The sequence below is a fragment of the Manis pentadactyla genome, chromosome 1 (genome assembly GCF_030020395.1).
Source record: "Manis pentadactyla isolate mManPen7 chromosome 1, mManPen7.hap1, whole genome shotgun sequence".
Taxonomy (NCBI): Eukaryota; Metazoa; Chordata; class Mammalia; order Pholidota; family Manidae; genus Manis; species Manis pentadactyla.
In genome coordinates this window covers 177,878,051-177,893,650 of record NC_080019.1, presented here as the reverse complement: position 1 = coordinate 177,893,650, position 15,600 = coordinate 177,878,051, and the positions used below count along the sequence as shown (strand labels likewise).

Genomic DNA, 15,600 nt, shown 5'->3' with positions numbered 1-15,600 from the left:
GAAGGAATGAGGCTCAGATTGACACAGGTTGTTGACAGAGTAACTAAGGGACCCTCTCTGCCCCGGCTAGCGGAGGTGGTCTCTGGTCCTGACAGCCCTGCGGAGTGGCAGCGTCTCTGCTCCTCCCCTGCAGCCCTCCTGCCTCCCTGCCCCCACCGCAGCCCGCCCCTCTGCCATCCTGACAGCTTCATGTTTTCCTATCCATTCACCAAATTTTTATTGGGCCCCACTTGACACTGGCGCAATGCCATGGGGCCTCAGAGGTGAACAAGAGTTTCCTCTGGCTATTCAAGTATCTCTTGTGGCTCCATAAATGTCATTCCCTTTGGTGCCCCAGTGCAGCGGGTCCCAGCCCATGCCCAGCCCTCGTCTCCCCACGGTCGTCAGCACGCTAAGCACAGGTCACGTCAGCTGGTTGACTGTTCTGGGTGCTGCTGTGTTCCAGAGGAGTTGCCATAATCCAGCCAGCGCCAACCCCCGGCATCCAGGCCCCTGGACCAGTGAGATATCTCATTGATCTGACTGGTCAGTAAGCTTCTGGCCTTGTAGCAGTTGAGTTTCCATCTCCCTGATGCCTGACTGATCTGTGAATAACCCCTAAATATCCTGGAGGAACTGCCAGATGCAGAATCTGACAGTCAGTTTTTCTGTTTTGTAAGGTTAAATTTTCTCCTGTGGGTTTCTTTGAAGGGAGGCCCTCCTGTGTTTTCCATCGGCCTGCACATTATTCCTTTGGCTACAGCGTGGCCTTTCTAGGTGGTGGTGGGGATGCCAGGGAGTTAACACTGGCAGTGGTTAATCCACAAAGTGGGTAATTGAATTGACTATAATTAAAATCACAGGCGCGTCATGGAGAATGTCATTTTTCTGTTAAAGTCACCGTCCAAAGCCTTCACAGCACATGGAGCTCAGAACGTGCTTGGTGTTTTAAAGACAGCCTTCCCTCTGGTCCTCTTTGCCTGTTTAATAAGAGGAGGCTGGCTTCCTTCCCAAGACGTATCCCCCAGGATCTCTGGGCTGCAGCTCTCCTGCCTTGCACCCTCCCCCTCTTCCTTGTCAGTCCCTCTGGGGCTAGGGGAAAGGGACAGAAATAGGAAGGGGCCACCACCTTCCACTGCCCCCAGCTCCGCCTCCCATTGTCATCCCAGCTCCTGCCCTGTTTCCTTCTCTTCTCCCCTCCTCCCCAGGAAGGGCCTGAGTGAGGACTGAGCTGAGAGTCCCTGAGTGGAGTTTCTCCACTTCTTTCCCTGTTTGACTACTCACATCTGGAATACCCCTGTCAGAAAAGATGAAGGGAATTAGAGTGTGACCCATTTTCTGATGTTGGAGAACACCCAGTTGGGTGGGGACGGGCAAGCCCCTCCAGTTCCCCCCACACAGGGAAATAAGATGAGCATTTTCAGAGTGACAAAAACATACAGTGTAAATGAAACAGAAAGGGCAGAGAGTATGTGGAACAAAGATCAGAGTGGTGAGGTTATAATCCAGGGAGGCTTCCTGAAAGAAGAGGACCCTTGGCTTAGCCTTGAAGGTAGTATAATATCCTACCAGGATTTCTGAGAATGGTCCTGAGGTCAGCTAAAAACCCTGCCTACCTGACTCCAGATCCACTCCTTGTACTGATACTGCCCAAATGCCATTGCAACTTTGTGACACTTCTTGCCAACCAGTAGTCACCTGCTGAGGGCGGAGGCAGATCCAAGGGGTTTGCTTCGTTTTGCTGCAGAATTTTTTCTTATTTTTTAAAAATCATGCATATCACAGTTTTCTGAAAAACATCCAACTCGCAAAACCTCCAGTTCTCCAGGGAGCGATTAAGTGTTTTCCTGTCGTGCAGAAATGAAGGGCTGCTCTTACTCTGTAGGGGAGGATAATGAGCAATCATTTCTTTCCCTTGGATTACACACATGCACACGCACGCATGCGCACCCACACACTCACAGGGCCTTCTGTGAGCCGGTCACTAATGCACTGTGGGGGAAGCACAGGGCCTCATATTCTCCCTCATGTTTACCCCACTAGCATGGAAGTTCCCTGCTCCACACTCTCGTTACTGGTCACTTCCCTCCCATCTGTGATCAGGGGCTGGGGTCACCTTAAGGGGCTCTGGACCCTGGTGGGAGGAGTGGGTGTCCCGGGGGAAAGAAAGAGGGAAAGCCATCGGGGCACTGCTCCCCAGGCTCACCCTCGCCAGACCACTGCCCTGTCCATCCGGAGGGCTGCAGGCTCTCCTCTCTGCCCACCCAGTTCCCAGGAAAGGGTTTGGTATTGGCTGGGAGAGTCCTTGCTTGGAGTCAGGGATGGATACTGACCACCCACCCTCCATTTCTCCCGCCTCTATGAAGCCTCATCTGAAACTTGATTCTTCTCATACAGGAGAGAGTGGAGATTCATTCATTCATTCATTCATTCAGACACTTCCAGGGGCTGGGCAGATCCTAGAGATCCAAAAGTAAGGCCTTCCTTGCCCTCCAGGATAAACTGCTAGGCTAGACACCCAGTGAGATGGGGGCCCTGCTGGCAGTGAATTAGAGGTCTATGGGAGTCCCTCACTCTGGCTTGGGTGAGTTCAGGAAGGCTTCTCGGAGGAGGTGGGGTAGGGATGAGGTGAATAGGAACTGAGGAACTGATGGGGTGAATTGAGGGACACCAGAAGCGCAAATGTTTGCAGGTTCACGTAGCTGGAGAAGTGCACAGCGTTTGATTCAGTGTGACTGGGGTGGAGAGCTGGAGGGGAGTGTAAAAGATGAATCATCATTCTTTCACTAAAAAACCAATATGCCAGGCTTTCCACGTGGGAGGACAATGGGGCCAGAACCCAGAGGGCTTCACAAGAGTTGGAACTTTTCTTGCGGGCAGCCGAGCTATTAAAGGATTCTAAGCTGACGAGAGACGTAACTAGATTTACATTTGAGAAAGGTTGCTCTGATTGCCTTGTGGGAAATGGACTTCAAGGGCAGGAGTTGAAGCCAGGCCAGTTAGGGCATTTGGCACAATCCAGGCAAGAGATGGTGGCAGCTTGGATGGGGGTGGAGTGCAGAGGGCAGGATGGGTGGATTTCAGAGACAGTTCGGGGGATTTGCCGTGTGCTTGATATGGCCAGGGCGGGCCTGGGGCAGTAAAGGACGGTGATAGGCTTCCCTTTGGGCAGCCCAGGGACAGGTGGAACCCTTCTTTGAGCCAGGGAACATGGCAGGAACAGTCACACCCCTACTCTGCCCCCCAGCTGTCTGCTCTCAGAGGAGGGCAGGTGGTAGCCAGGTCTCCGGGGGTGCTCCCTGCCTCTCTGCTCCCTGACTTTGTCCTGACGCAAGCCTGTCCATTCTTGGCTCTCATGCTGGTGCAGTGGGGAGACCCTGCTCCAATAGTAACCGAATGCTTGCCTTTCCCTCCACCAGATCTGAAGCCTTGGGTCTCTAACTTCACCTACCCTGGAGCCCGAGATTTCTCCCAGCTCGCTCTAGATCCCTCCAGGAACCAGCTCATCGTGGGAGCCAGGTAATGAGGTGCAGGAGGGCTGGGGCCAGGAGTCCAGCATGTTTAGAATCGGGTGGAGGGACTATTATTTGGGATAATGCCCTTCCTCCTGGGCCCCTGTTCCTCTCTGCCAGGCCCTGTCTGAATGTCTGTCTCCCATAGAAGGAAGAATTGGTGGGGGTTACCTGTAGACCTCTGGTTCTCAGCAAGCCACATTCCTCATGGCTGGTCGATACTGAGAGCAGGAACACCTGCTAGCCACCTCCTACCTTCTGTCCCTGCCATGCTGCCAACAACTGTCTAGCTGGTGTCCTCCCCAGGAGCCTGTGCGGAGAAGATGCCCAGGAGCCCCCTGCTGGCCGGCCGCCTGCACCTGGACGTGGACACAGGCTGTGTGACTCTCCTATGGAAGGAACTCACCTCCCACCTGACCTGATCTCGTTTAACCCCATCCTGGTCCAGTATTTATATGCTTTAGGAAAGACTTGTAGAGACTCTATGAGGTGGAATAGGAAGTAATTCTCATAAAATCCTAGACCATCAGCTCTGGGAGGGAAGGGAGCTTAGGGATGGTTTACTCCAGTGGGTCTCAAAGAGTGATCCCTGGACCAGCAGCACCCAGGAACCTGTTAGAAGTGCAAATTCCTGAGCTCCACCCCAGACCTGCTGAGTCAGAGGCTCTGGGGATGGGGTCCATCAGTCTGTTTTAGAAAGCCCTCCAGATTGAGTCTGACACACTTTCAGGTTTGAGAACTGGTCTAATCCATCTGTGCTCGACTTAAACATGAAGAGGCATGGGATAGAAAGGGGAAGGTGACTTTTTCAAGATCACCTAGCAAGATGACAGCAGGATATGGGGGCTAGAACCCACATCTCCTAACCTTAGGGCTAGAGATTCTCCTGCCAGTCCATGTTACCACCTCTGACTGCACTGGTGTTTTTCGAAAGCTCTCCACCCAACAAGTAAAGCTTCAGTGGGTCTGGGTGTGGAGAGGGTGACCACTGCGTTGAGCACCTCCAGGCTACCTGACCAGCCTTGACCTCTCAGCTTTCCCGAGTGTCCCCAACCTGCTCATTTGCCACGTGAAAAGGAAGCAAGTCAAGGACGGAACTCTGGACCAGATGAGCCACATTCTTGTCCTGGGTGATTCTGGCCTTTGAGGCTCATTTTCTTTTGTGAAAAGTCTGGGTTACAGCCTCTGTGCTGCCAACCTCACAGGGTTGTCATGAAGCTGGGGCTGAAAGCATTTTATTTTTAGATTAACTGATTATTTTGCCTCAGTGATATGTGTTATAGTAAAACATTCAAAGATACAAAAGAATATATGGAGAAAAGCAGGGCCATCTCCACCCCAACCCTGATCCCCACCTGCAGTCCCTGCAAACACACACACCACACACACACACATACACACACACTACACGGAGCAGGACCCCTCCTTGGAGGCACACCCTGTGGTGAGTTTGTGTGTCCTCCCAGAGGTTACTTATACACATGCAAGTATGTGAAGGGTATGGTCTTCATTTCCCAGCAAAGAGAATAATTGTCTTACTTTTTATTTTAAGATAATTGTAGACTTACCTGTAGTTGTAACAAATAATACAGAGGGATGCAATCCATATGCCCTTCACCCAGTTTCCCCCATTGGTGACATCTTGCATAATGATAGTGCATTACAATCAGGAAGCTGACATTGATACGATCCTTCCACCTTATTCAGATTCCACCAGTTTTACATATGTGCTTTTTAAAATTTGGAAGGTGGCACTGATGCTCCTGCTCTGAACCTTGGAAGCATTTTGAAAACTGTCATTCATTCTGCACCTGCTATGTGTCAAGGGCTGTTTTATGTGGCATATATGTAGTAAAGCATCTAAAACATATAATAAATCAGTCATGCAATAAACCATCCAGTCTTTGCAAAAAGCCCAGGAGATGGGTTCTGTGATTATCCCCAGCGTATGGACCAGGAAACCAAAGCTCAGAAGCATGAAATCTCCTGCCTGTGGGCAGGTTGCTTTTCCTGATCCACTCTGGGGCTTCCCGCACATGGGTGGAGGCATACCTTTTCCTGGGTCCTTAAGCCCAGCTATGCCCTCAGAAAGCAGGGGCAAAACTGGTCTTGGACTTGGTCCCTTGCACTCCTTACAGCAAATGAAGTGGGTCCTCAGCTTCTTTCTTCTCCCCTTTTCTCTAGATCACTTTCCTTCCTCCTCTTCTGCCAGACATTCTTCCCCTTTTTTCTGACCCCCTGGGCCTCTGGAATTCAGACTAGGGAAATTTTTTATTCATTTATACCCTGCCTTACTCCATAAGGGACTTAGGGCGGGTCAGGCTACAGAGATTTCTCTCTGTTCTCATCTCCCAGAAGAGCAGACTGCAATGTTGTGATGAATGATTTTTGATGGGATAAAAAATGAATAAAGTGATGCAATGTTTCCCCTAATTTTTTAAAGCTGTGAGCAGATGCCTGCACTACCTGAGCAGACAACTGGGGCAGAGGCACAAGCCGGGGCCCATCTGTCCCTGGGCCAGGAGGAGGGGGTGTGGAAGCTCTGCAGGGAAAAGGTCTGGGGAGGGACAGCAGAGGCCTGGAGCCAAGGCCACCCTAGGCCCCACCCAGGCCCCCAGGGCAGCAAAGAAACTAAGTAGGGCCTGGGCCTGGAGCCAGAGCTGGGGAGAGAAGTCCTCAGCCTGAGGTGTCTCCTTCAGGCCCCTGGATGCGTCCGGCTGGCCTCCTCCTCTTCTTGGCCCGTCTGCAGCCTTTCCCCTCAGTTCTCTCCTCAGCACAGCTGACGCAGGCCAGAGCTTTCTAAAGCAATTATGCCTGAAAACTTCAGGAACCAAAAGAGGAGTGGCCGAAAGATGTAAGAAGGAAAACAAGAACATTTTTAGAGAAAACCAAGACTTTACATCTGCTTGACATTAATAAAGACTTCTAACATGCACCACACCATTCCCCTTCTCTGCGGCCCTGTGAAATAAGGACAATAGACATTAGTTTCTCCATGTTACAGATGCAGACGCTGGGCTCAGAAGGCCCCCAGCAAGTAGCTGCGCTGCCGTGCTCCTGCCGTAGGGTCTTCTCTGTGATCTGCAATCCCTTTTGTGTGGCCCTCCAACCAGGGGTTCTGCCACCCTCCAAGTCCATCCCAGAGTCAAGGCAAAGCCACTTCAGCAGTGCCTGACACCGTGGGTGCTCAACAGGGAGCTAATAGTAGTAGTAGTGGTATCCTCATCATTATTTAAGGTTTTATTTTTAAAAATTAAGACTATTTTTTTTTAGAGCAGTTTTAGGTTCACAGCAAACTTAATGGGAAGGTATGGAGGTTTCCCATATGCCTCCTATCCCCACATGGACGTTGCCTCCCCCGCATCACCATCCCCACCAAAGTGGTACATTTGTGGCAATTAAAGGGCCTACACTGACACATTGTTATCACCCAGAGCCCAGAGTTTATATGATGGTCCCTTGGTCGAACACCTCCTATGGGTTTGGACGAATGTGTAATGGCCTGTAACCATCATTATGGTGTCCTAAAGACTATTCTCACTGCCCTAACAATCTACTGTGCTCCACCTACTTGTCCCCTCCTCCCCCTGAGCCCCTGGCAACCACTGATCCTTTCACTGTCTCCACAATTTTGCCTTTTCCAGAATGTCACCTATTGGAATCATAGATTAAGTAGCCTTTTCAGACTGGCTTCTTTCATTCCGTTATATACATTTAAGTTTCTTCCATGTCCTTTCATGTCTCAATTGCTCATTTCTTTTTAGCGTGGAATAATGTCCTATTGTCTAGATGGGCCACAGTTCATCCACTCACCTGTTAAAGGACCTCTTGGTTGGCTCAAGTTTGGGCAGTTATGAATAAAGCTGCAGTAAACATCCATATGCAGACTTTTGTGTGGACAGATGTGTCCTTAGTTAAGGTTTTAGAGCAGTGGGCTGATATGATCAGAACGGTGTCTGAGGTATTTGAGTCTGGCAGCCCTGGGCAGGCTGGACTGCCATGGAGAGGAGTCATGAGGTGGTGGAGGAGACAGTTTGGCCAGGAGGAGACAGGGTGGTTCAGGAAGGTGCTCACAGAAAGGTCAGAGCCAGAGTCACTGATTGCAGGAACACCCGGCAGGAGACAAGGAAGCAGGTAGGACAAGGAAGCAAGGGACCAAGGTGTGGAGCCGGGAGTGATGGCAGCCTGTGGGGACAGGAGTGGGTCAGGGTGGAAGGTGAGAGGAGAAAGATGGCCTGTCTGGGTCTCTGTGAGAGCTCCCTTGAGGCTTTAGGGTTAACAGAGATAGGCCCCGTGGCTGCAGAGCTATGTGTGGATGTCCTCCCTGGGCCTGCCAGGATGGCCGGGGAGCAGCAACAGTGTGGGTGCTGGGAGTGGACACGCCTCAGGTTTAATTCCAACTCCTTCACTTACTATCCCTCTGACTTGGGCCATTTACCCAGCTTGCTTCCTCATCTGTAAAACAGCATTTTCTCTCTCCAGTCCCAGGGTTGCTGTGAAGATTAAATGAGCTAATGAGGGTCAGCCCATCATGAGACCCTCTGCAGTCAGCACCCAGTCCTCTCACCCCATGAGGCAGGAGCCAGGAAGCATCTGAGACCTGTCAGCAGAATCAGCATGACTTAAAATTTCTGTTTCTGTTTTCACAGGAATTATCTCTTCAGACTCAGCCTTGCCAATGTCTCCCTCCTTCAGGTACATGTGTTTCTCTTCCTTTCCCTTCTCTGTAATTCCCTGAATCTGGGAGCTGAGGCCAGGGCTACACAAGGAGCAAGATGCACGATTCAGTCCTGATGGTTGAAAACACGAGCCCCGTGCTCTTTTCTCTGCCTGTGAGTCACACTGGCTACCGAGCTGACTGCCGGGAAGGTGACTGGAAGTGGGATGAGGCCACGTAAACATGGAGGCACACATGGGGCTCCTGCGCTGTCAGAGGAACTGCTGTGGGAGAGAGAGAGCAGGGGGAGGGTGTCCAACTGTCCCTGGTTGCTCGGGACTGAGGGGTCCCAGGATGCAGAACTTTCAATGTTAAAAGTGGGAGAGTACAGGGCACCCTGGGACGGTTGGTCGTTCTGAATCCAGGAGGGTCTCTGAGTTTAGGCCTCAAGGGAAAAGGTGTCCCTGGCCCCTTCCTCAGCCTGGCCTGAGTGATGCCATTCTAACTCAGTGTTTTCACTGAGCAGTGACTGATTTATTATCTGCTGCCAATCAGGACTCCCAGGCATAATTCCCTAAGTGCTCCGGCAGGCATTTTAATGGGACTCTTTGATCCAGAACATTTATCCCAGATTGCGAAACAGATGCCAAACCATCTCTGTAGAGGCTGAACAATCTAGAGAAAGGAAGGCCGTCTCTTCTTCAGTGCAGAGAAAGCCTCAGTTCTCATGTCTAGAGGCTTGCTGGCTGCTCAGTGGTCAAGCGTTTATTGAGCACTTACGCGTCAGAACTGAGCTGGGGGCAGATGGGCCGTGAGACAAGCAGAATCTCTGACCTGCAGGGCTCACAGTAGAGCCAGGGGAAGTTGGTCAGTGATGCATACAGCCTAACTACACAGCGGTATGAGGAGGCAGTCAGGCGCTGGGCTGTTAGGTATAGGATTTCACTGCAAAGGGCAGTTGGGGAAAGGGAGGCCTTGGAGAACTGTGGTGACATTCTGGTCTGGTTTCTTCTAGCTGTACCTGGGTCTTCACCCCCAGGGGCTACTGCAGCTGGTTGCCAGAGGGGAGGTATGGGGGAGCAGAAAAGGCCTAACCATCAAAAGGAGGTCCAGGAGGACCTAGGGCAAATTGAAAGGAAATGCAATTCATCCATTTATTGACCCACCTGTCCTTCTGTCTGCACCCTTACCAGCCAACCTGCCCATCCATCCACCCACCCACCCAATAAACATTATAGGCTCCACTAGGCTTGGGCAGACTCCTGCCTACTAAAGGCCAGGTCCAGTCCTGGGCATGGTACTAGGCATTTGACATTCAAAGGGGAATCAGACAGAGAGGCCATTCACAGAGGGTCCTCACTGCTGAGGAGAGGGGCCATGTTTTATTTTGAAGACGATGGGGGCTCACGGAAGTGTTCTGAGCACTGAAGCGGCGTGAACAGTTCTGGTGCCGAGAATGGATTAGCAGTGGAGCTGATGCAGAGGCAGCTGCCATCGTCTGGGCGAGTGATGGGGGAATGGAACTAAGGCAGTGGAATGGGATGGAGAGAAGACAGGAAGAGACCTGCAGGCGGGAGAGTCACATAGGGTCACAGCATCACACAGCCCCAGGGAGCACCCAGGAGCCCTGTGTTCTGTGTGAAGGGGACCCCTGGAACGAGGGAAGCTGGCAGCCCCGGACAGCTTAGCAAAGGCTTTGAGTAGAGGGGTGCCATCTAGGTTTCTGCTTGTCCAGCTGGGCAACATGAAACAGAGTGGGAATGGAGCTGGTCTGAAGCGAGCAGTGGTTGCCCCTTGGTTGTCCGCTAGAATCCCCAAGCTAGCTTTGAAAACACTGATATCTGGGTCCTACCCTCAGAGATAATGACTTAATCTGTCTGGGGCGCAGCAAAGCACAGGGATATTTAAAACTGCTGCGTGATGCCAATGTGCAGCCAGATTGAGGAGCCACTGCTCTAGGCTGCCAAGAAAGCCTTTTCTGTAGATGCTGCCCAGGGGGCTGGGCTTCCCCAGGTGTCCCCGACAGCTGCACCCAGGTCCCAGTCCCATACCTAATCAGATGTTTGGACTCTGGCTTGATGAGGCCTGGCTTTTGGTTCATCCGCTCCATGCTGATCTGGTCTCAGCCATGGGATGATATCTTATGCCAGCTCCGTAACTCACGCTGGGGCTGGACGCAGCTTCAGGGGGTTCTCTGAAGAGCCATGCACACCAGCCATAAGCACACCAGGAATTGGTTTTACACCTTCCCAGATTGTCTCTTCAGGCTTGGTCTCAGGAGTTCAGACTGAATTCTCTGTGATAGAACTATGGAGAAAAATAAATAACATTTTAATATCCACAACCCCAGGTGGTACCATCTGGCCACAAAGGAGAGAACGGGAGACGAGCTGGAGTGAGCTGCCCAGCATTCCCTCCACTAGGCTCGGGGCAGACCTCTGCCTCTAGTTACCTGGTCTGTCTTCCAGCCTGGGGAGAAAGCCCTGACTTTTTATTATAAAAGCTCAACTTCAACAAGCGCCCTCTACTGCTGTCGCTGGGGTGTATAAGCTTTCAGTCCACAGCATCTGCGATCAGTGGCTCACAGCAACCAAATGCTAAACAGGAGCTGCAATATTTGAGGATGGAGGAGGCGGGGCCCGGGCCCCCAGCCCAGCTTCCCTCACTCTGCATACTGCCTGGGATACACACTGCTGCAGTCTCCATTACAGCCAACTGATCCTGCCACTAGCCCCAGGGAATGGGTCAACCAAACTTTAAACTGATGCTTTATCAATAGTTTAAATAATTAACATCCCTTAAAGAATAATCTAGATGCAAACAGTTTATGCAAACCAGTGCTCATTAAAAGGACTTGTAAGTACCTAAACCCTAGTAAACAATTTGGGTAAACTAGTACTCCCAAAGGAAAATTGAGCTCCTCCACCCCCAACCCCTTCTCAGCTTTCCAGGAAATAAAGGGAGGGAAATGTAGCGGTAGGGTATGTGTGTGTGTGTGTGTGTGTGTGTACACACATGCTTGCACAGGGTGGGGGAAATCAAATCAGCTCGCCTGTGATGGCTATTTATCAGTATCACTTAATAAATGGGTTTGGGGAAAGAAAAGATGGCGGATGTCAACAGTGTCAGGGGGCTGCCATGTGATGAACTAACTTGGATTTGGCAAATCAGAGCTCATGAGCAACCATTGCCAGAGCAGTGCCAGGAGATAATGTGGCTGGAGGCCGAATTGCAATGGATTTATGATCTTGGGCAGCCAGATGTCCTGCCAGCACAGAAACGAGGCCTGTTCTGCACATACGCATCAGGACACACACGGGGCTTTGTCTGGGTCTGGGCAGGCCGTGCTGCTGATTCTGAGCTTCCTTCCGGTCATCACCACATTCTCCAAGCTTGTCTGGCAGCTCTAGAGTTGTTTAAAGCCTAAACTCCTTGCTGGTGGACTTACTGCTCAGAAGATATTTTAATGTTCAGCCATTGTCTCTGGTGTCTGGGGATTGCTGAGTCTACAGGATTACCAGTTCCTGGCTGTCTCACCTGCCCTCTCCCATAGCAGAAAACCATGCAGTTACCTGTAACTAGAGGTTACCATCCTGGAATTTCTAGGACAGTCCTAGTGTGAACCATTATGTGTGGCAGATTGATAATACAGGTCTATCTCCCCTCCTTATGAAACTCCACTAAAAGGATAGTGAAAAACTTTTCGAGCTATGACTCCACAGTGACAGAGAGAGCAAGAGACATCAGTGGAGAAGAGATTAAATGCCTTCTGGGGAGATGGAAAGTTGATGGAGCAATCATAACCTATTTAGCAGAGCAGAACAGCTTATAGAGTGTTAGAAAAGCCACAAAATTTAACTGAGAAATTTGAAGATTTAATTGACTCTATTAAGCAATTCATGTATTTAGCAAGTAGAGTGATGCTCTGAGGAGTTGTACAAATGGAAGTTGTTTATAGGAAGGAGGATGAGACAAGAAGTTATTAGCAGTGAAAAAAAAAAAAGGATTGTTTCAGGCCAGGTCACTTTCCTTCAGAGGGAAGAGCAGGGGTTCTTATCATGCAGATGACCTTGTCTTTTGGGAGATGCAGTCAGCCCATGTGACAGATTATTTCATTGGTGCTGACCAGAAAATTCCTGACTGACTAAGATGACATTTTTAGGGGCAGGTCAGGGGGGCGGGTGTTGCAACTGCATTTAGGTGAGGTATTAAGCCCACCATTTGGTGACTTGGCCTAGCATAAGTCCATTTTGGGCCTGTGGTTTTCTTTTTGACGAAAGAAAGATATGGCACAGAAGCAAGCCAACTCCCCAGAAAGGCTCAGAAATTGGGGTGTTGGGTATTGTGGAATGTGATGATGAGGTACAAGGCTAAAAGGGGAAATAGTTGAAATTGTCTGATTTGAGAGGTTGGAACCCAGGTCTCCTGTCCCATCCCACACAACAACCTCTTCCCCCATTTTATCCCTCCCAAAGAGATACTAAGACCCTTTAAAGACCCAACTGGTGAGGCTCCAAATTTGGAGACTGCAAGAAAGGTGAAAGACACTTAATGGGGTATGGGGCTACAGCAAGCTCCTTTTTCTTTCTTTGTGCAATTTATTTATTGAAGAAACTTGATCATTTTTCCTGTAGCGTTTCCCACAGTCTGGACTTTGCTGATTGCAATCTAAGTGGTATAACTTAACATGTTCCTCTAATTAGATCGAAAGAATTTATTCAGTCTTAATTCCAGCAAGATTGCTTCATAGGTGTTATTGTATTATTTTTTAAGGAGGTACATAATACCTGGTTTTCTGTGTGTGTGTGTGTGTGTGTGTGTGTGTGTGTGTGTGTGTGTGTGTGTGTTAACAGCCATTGATAATTGTTTCCCAAATGCATTAATTCTTTAGGTGTTGTAATGTTAGCTGGACTACTACAAAGACAAACTTCTCCTCATTTATTATTGGTTATCCAATGATACAGTCCTATAGAAAATGCAGGATAAATATTTGATACTCTGTCTTTATTTACCAGTTTTCAAATAATGAGCTGGTCTGCTACTATCTATCAATCATGATCAACTAATTTTATTCTTTTATTTTTATTATTATAGTCTCATGGCTTTAAACATTATTGATGTGTTCAATCCATTGCAGTTATCATTCATAACTATCCCATCTTTTGCAAGTGGGACGCTGTTTCAAGTTGACACCTGGGTTCTTCTACATGATAACCCTGGTCTTCTTTGATTGCACCCTTGCTGTTTGGTGTGAGGACATGTTCCAGGCTCACCTTGTACATTTCCGAACCACAAGCCTGGAAACAGCCATTTCTTTAAGAGGCTTTGGTTCCTTTCAGTGGGAAATGATTAGTGATTTATTTTAAAATTTTAACAAATAGCCAAAAATCACCAGACATTTGACAAGAGCCTCTAAACTAAAAGAAAAAGATCAAGACAAAGAAGCACACAGAATGACAGAAGCTTTAAGAAACAAGAACAATGAATTAAGTACAAGAAAACATGTAAAAAAAGTACTTAGGAAAAAAACCAATTAGAATCTTCTGAGATATAAAAATATATTTTGTTTACAAAATAATAAATTAAAAACATGGACATTAAAAATGTGATTGAGGAAATAAAAATTGAATGAAAGAACTAGAAGATAAAGTGGAAGAAAAATTTCCCAGAAATTAGGACACCAATAAAAAAACAAGAAATGAAAAACAGGAGAGAAATAACAGAAAACTGCACAGGGGATCAATGCACAGGGGCCAACAGTTGATTGGATTAATAAGAGCTACAAAAGAGAGAACAGAGGAGAAGGTGAGGAAGAGATTGAGGAAGAAACAACATAAGAGCATTTGCCAAAACAGAGGATGAATCTTCACATTGAAAGGGCTGAATGAGTTCCTGAAACAGACCTGCATTCAGGCATATCAGTGTGAAATGAGGACAGTGTTATTAAAGAGATGATGCTAAAACATTTTTGAGCCTAAAGAAAGAAAAAAAAAGACAATGGTCACTACAAAATATGGGGAATAAGAATTACATCAGACTTCTCCATAGCAACACTGGAATCTAGAAGACAATGGAGGAAGAAATGCCTTTAAAATTCTCAGTGAAAATGATTTTCAACCTAGAATTCTATATCAAAACTATCAATCAAGTGTGAAGACAGAATGAATGGAGCATGCAAGAATTTTTTTAAATTGCTCTACCATGTTCCTTTTCTTAGGAAGATACTGAGGATGTGTTCCATCAAAATAAGCTAGTAAAATCAAGGAAGTGGGTAACATGGGATTCAGCAAACAGGAGAGGAAAGAAGGTAAGCTCCAGTTTAATTAGCCAAGCAGGAGGCCTCAAGAGAAACCAGTCCCTGCTGGGGCAAAGAGGCTAGAGATTGGGGCAGGTGGAAGAAGATGGGAACAGATTATCTGACCATTTGTGTGTACAAAGTTAGCAGGTGATGCTGAGAGGGATTTGTAGCACCTGTTGGGCATTTGGGAAAAATTAATGATAAGTACATTACAAAACAAGCAAATGAAGAAAATCAAGACAATTAGTCCAGGAAAACCAAGAAGCTGGCCAAGAAAGGAAAGCTCATTAGAACAGGCATATTTCAGTGATTTTCAGTTGCACAGGTCTTCACATTTTAATGAGTCTGAAATTAGGCCACATCATTCTGTTGAAGGCATCTTACTGTCTGTTGTCCAGGCTGCTATCCTGGTGGAGTTGCCATTGCTGGCTCAGGTGTGAACTTGGTCATTTTTCCTGGTATTTCTTATGTGACAACATTAACATTACAGTCCACAAACCATTTTAGGATCATATAAAGAAGGAATCTGAGTCCTGGTTTGTCTGAAAACCTGCAGAGACCTTCTGGCAAGATCAAGAAGGTGCCAGCATCCAAACTTGCAGAATGGGGTCAATAGCTTGGAGGAATACTCTGGAAACCAGAGTGGAGCACCCTGTGAAATTGCTGCATCACTGAAACCTGGAGTGGTTCAAAAAAAGGATACTCTGAAACAAGCAAGCAAACAAACAACACAACAGGAAACAAACACTGATAACTGAAAAGTGATTCCAAAGAGGTGAACTCTGAATTTGAAGGTTTAAAAATACTAACTAGTTTTGCTGACATTTTTCTTTTTTGTATGCACAAAATTGGTATATGATAAAAAATATATGTCAAAATAAAAGCACTTTCTGTAAGTTTACATTAAAAATTTAAGTAATAAAGGAGTTTGACCGCATGTTGTCTTCCCTAGTGGTTCATATTACAATTGATGGTGTCTTACATTCAGTGAAATCTGGGGTACTGGTTGGCAGGAGTGAAGAATTTTTACATATTCATAATAATACCAATGTTGATTTTAACTTAAAATAGTAAGAAATTATTTTACTTAATTTTTACACTTAGTGTAACTTTGCCTAAAATAGCAAAAACATTAAATAATTAATATTACATAA

General features: G+C 47.8%; 1 protein-coding gene across 4 annotated transcripts in view; it reads left to right on the top strand.

Annotated features, from left to right (window-relative positions):
• The window catches only part of SEMA5B (semaphorin 5B), a 125,946-nt gene that overhangs the window by 88,936 nt on the left and 21,410 nt on the right, over positions 1-15,600 (top strand). For all 4 annotated transcript variants that reach the window (XM_057503302.1, XM_057503299.1, XM_057503298.1 and 1 more), the window contains 2 exons: positions 3,399-3,498; positions 8,141-8,186. In XM_057503302.1, the coding sequence (XP_057359285.1) occupies positions 3,399-3,498; positions 8,141-8,186 (146 nt within the window). The remainder of the gene's footprint in view (positions 1-3,398; positions 3,499-8,140; positions 8,187-15,600) is intronic.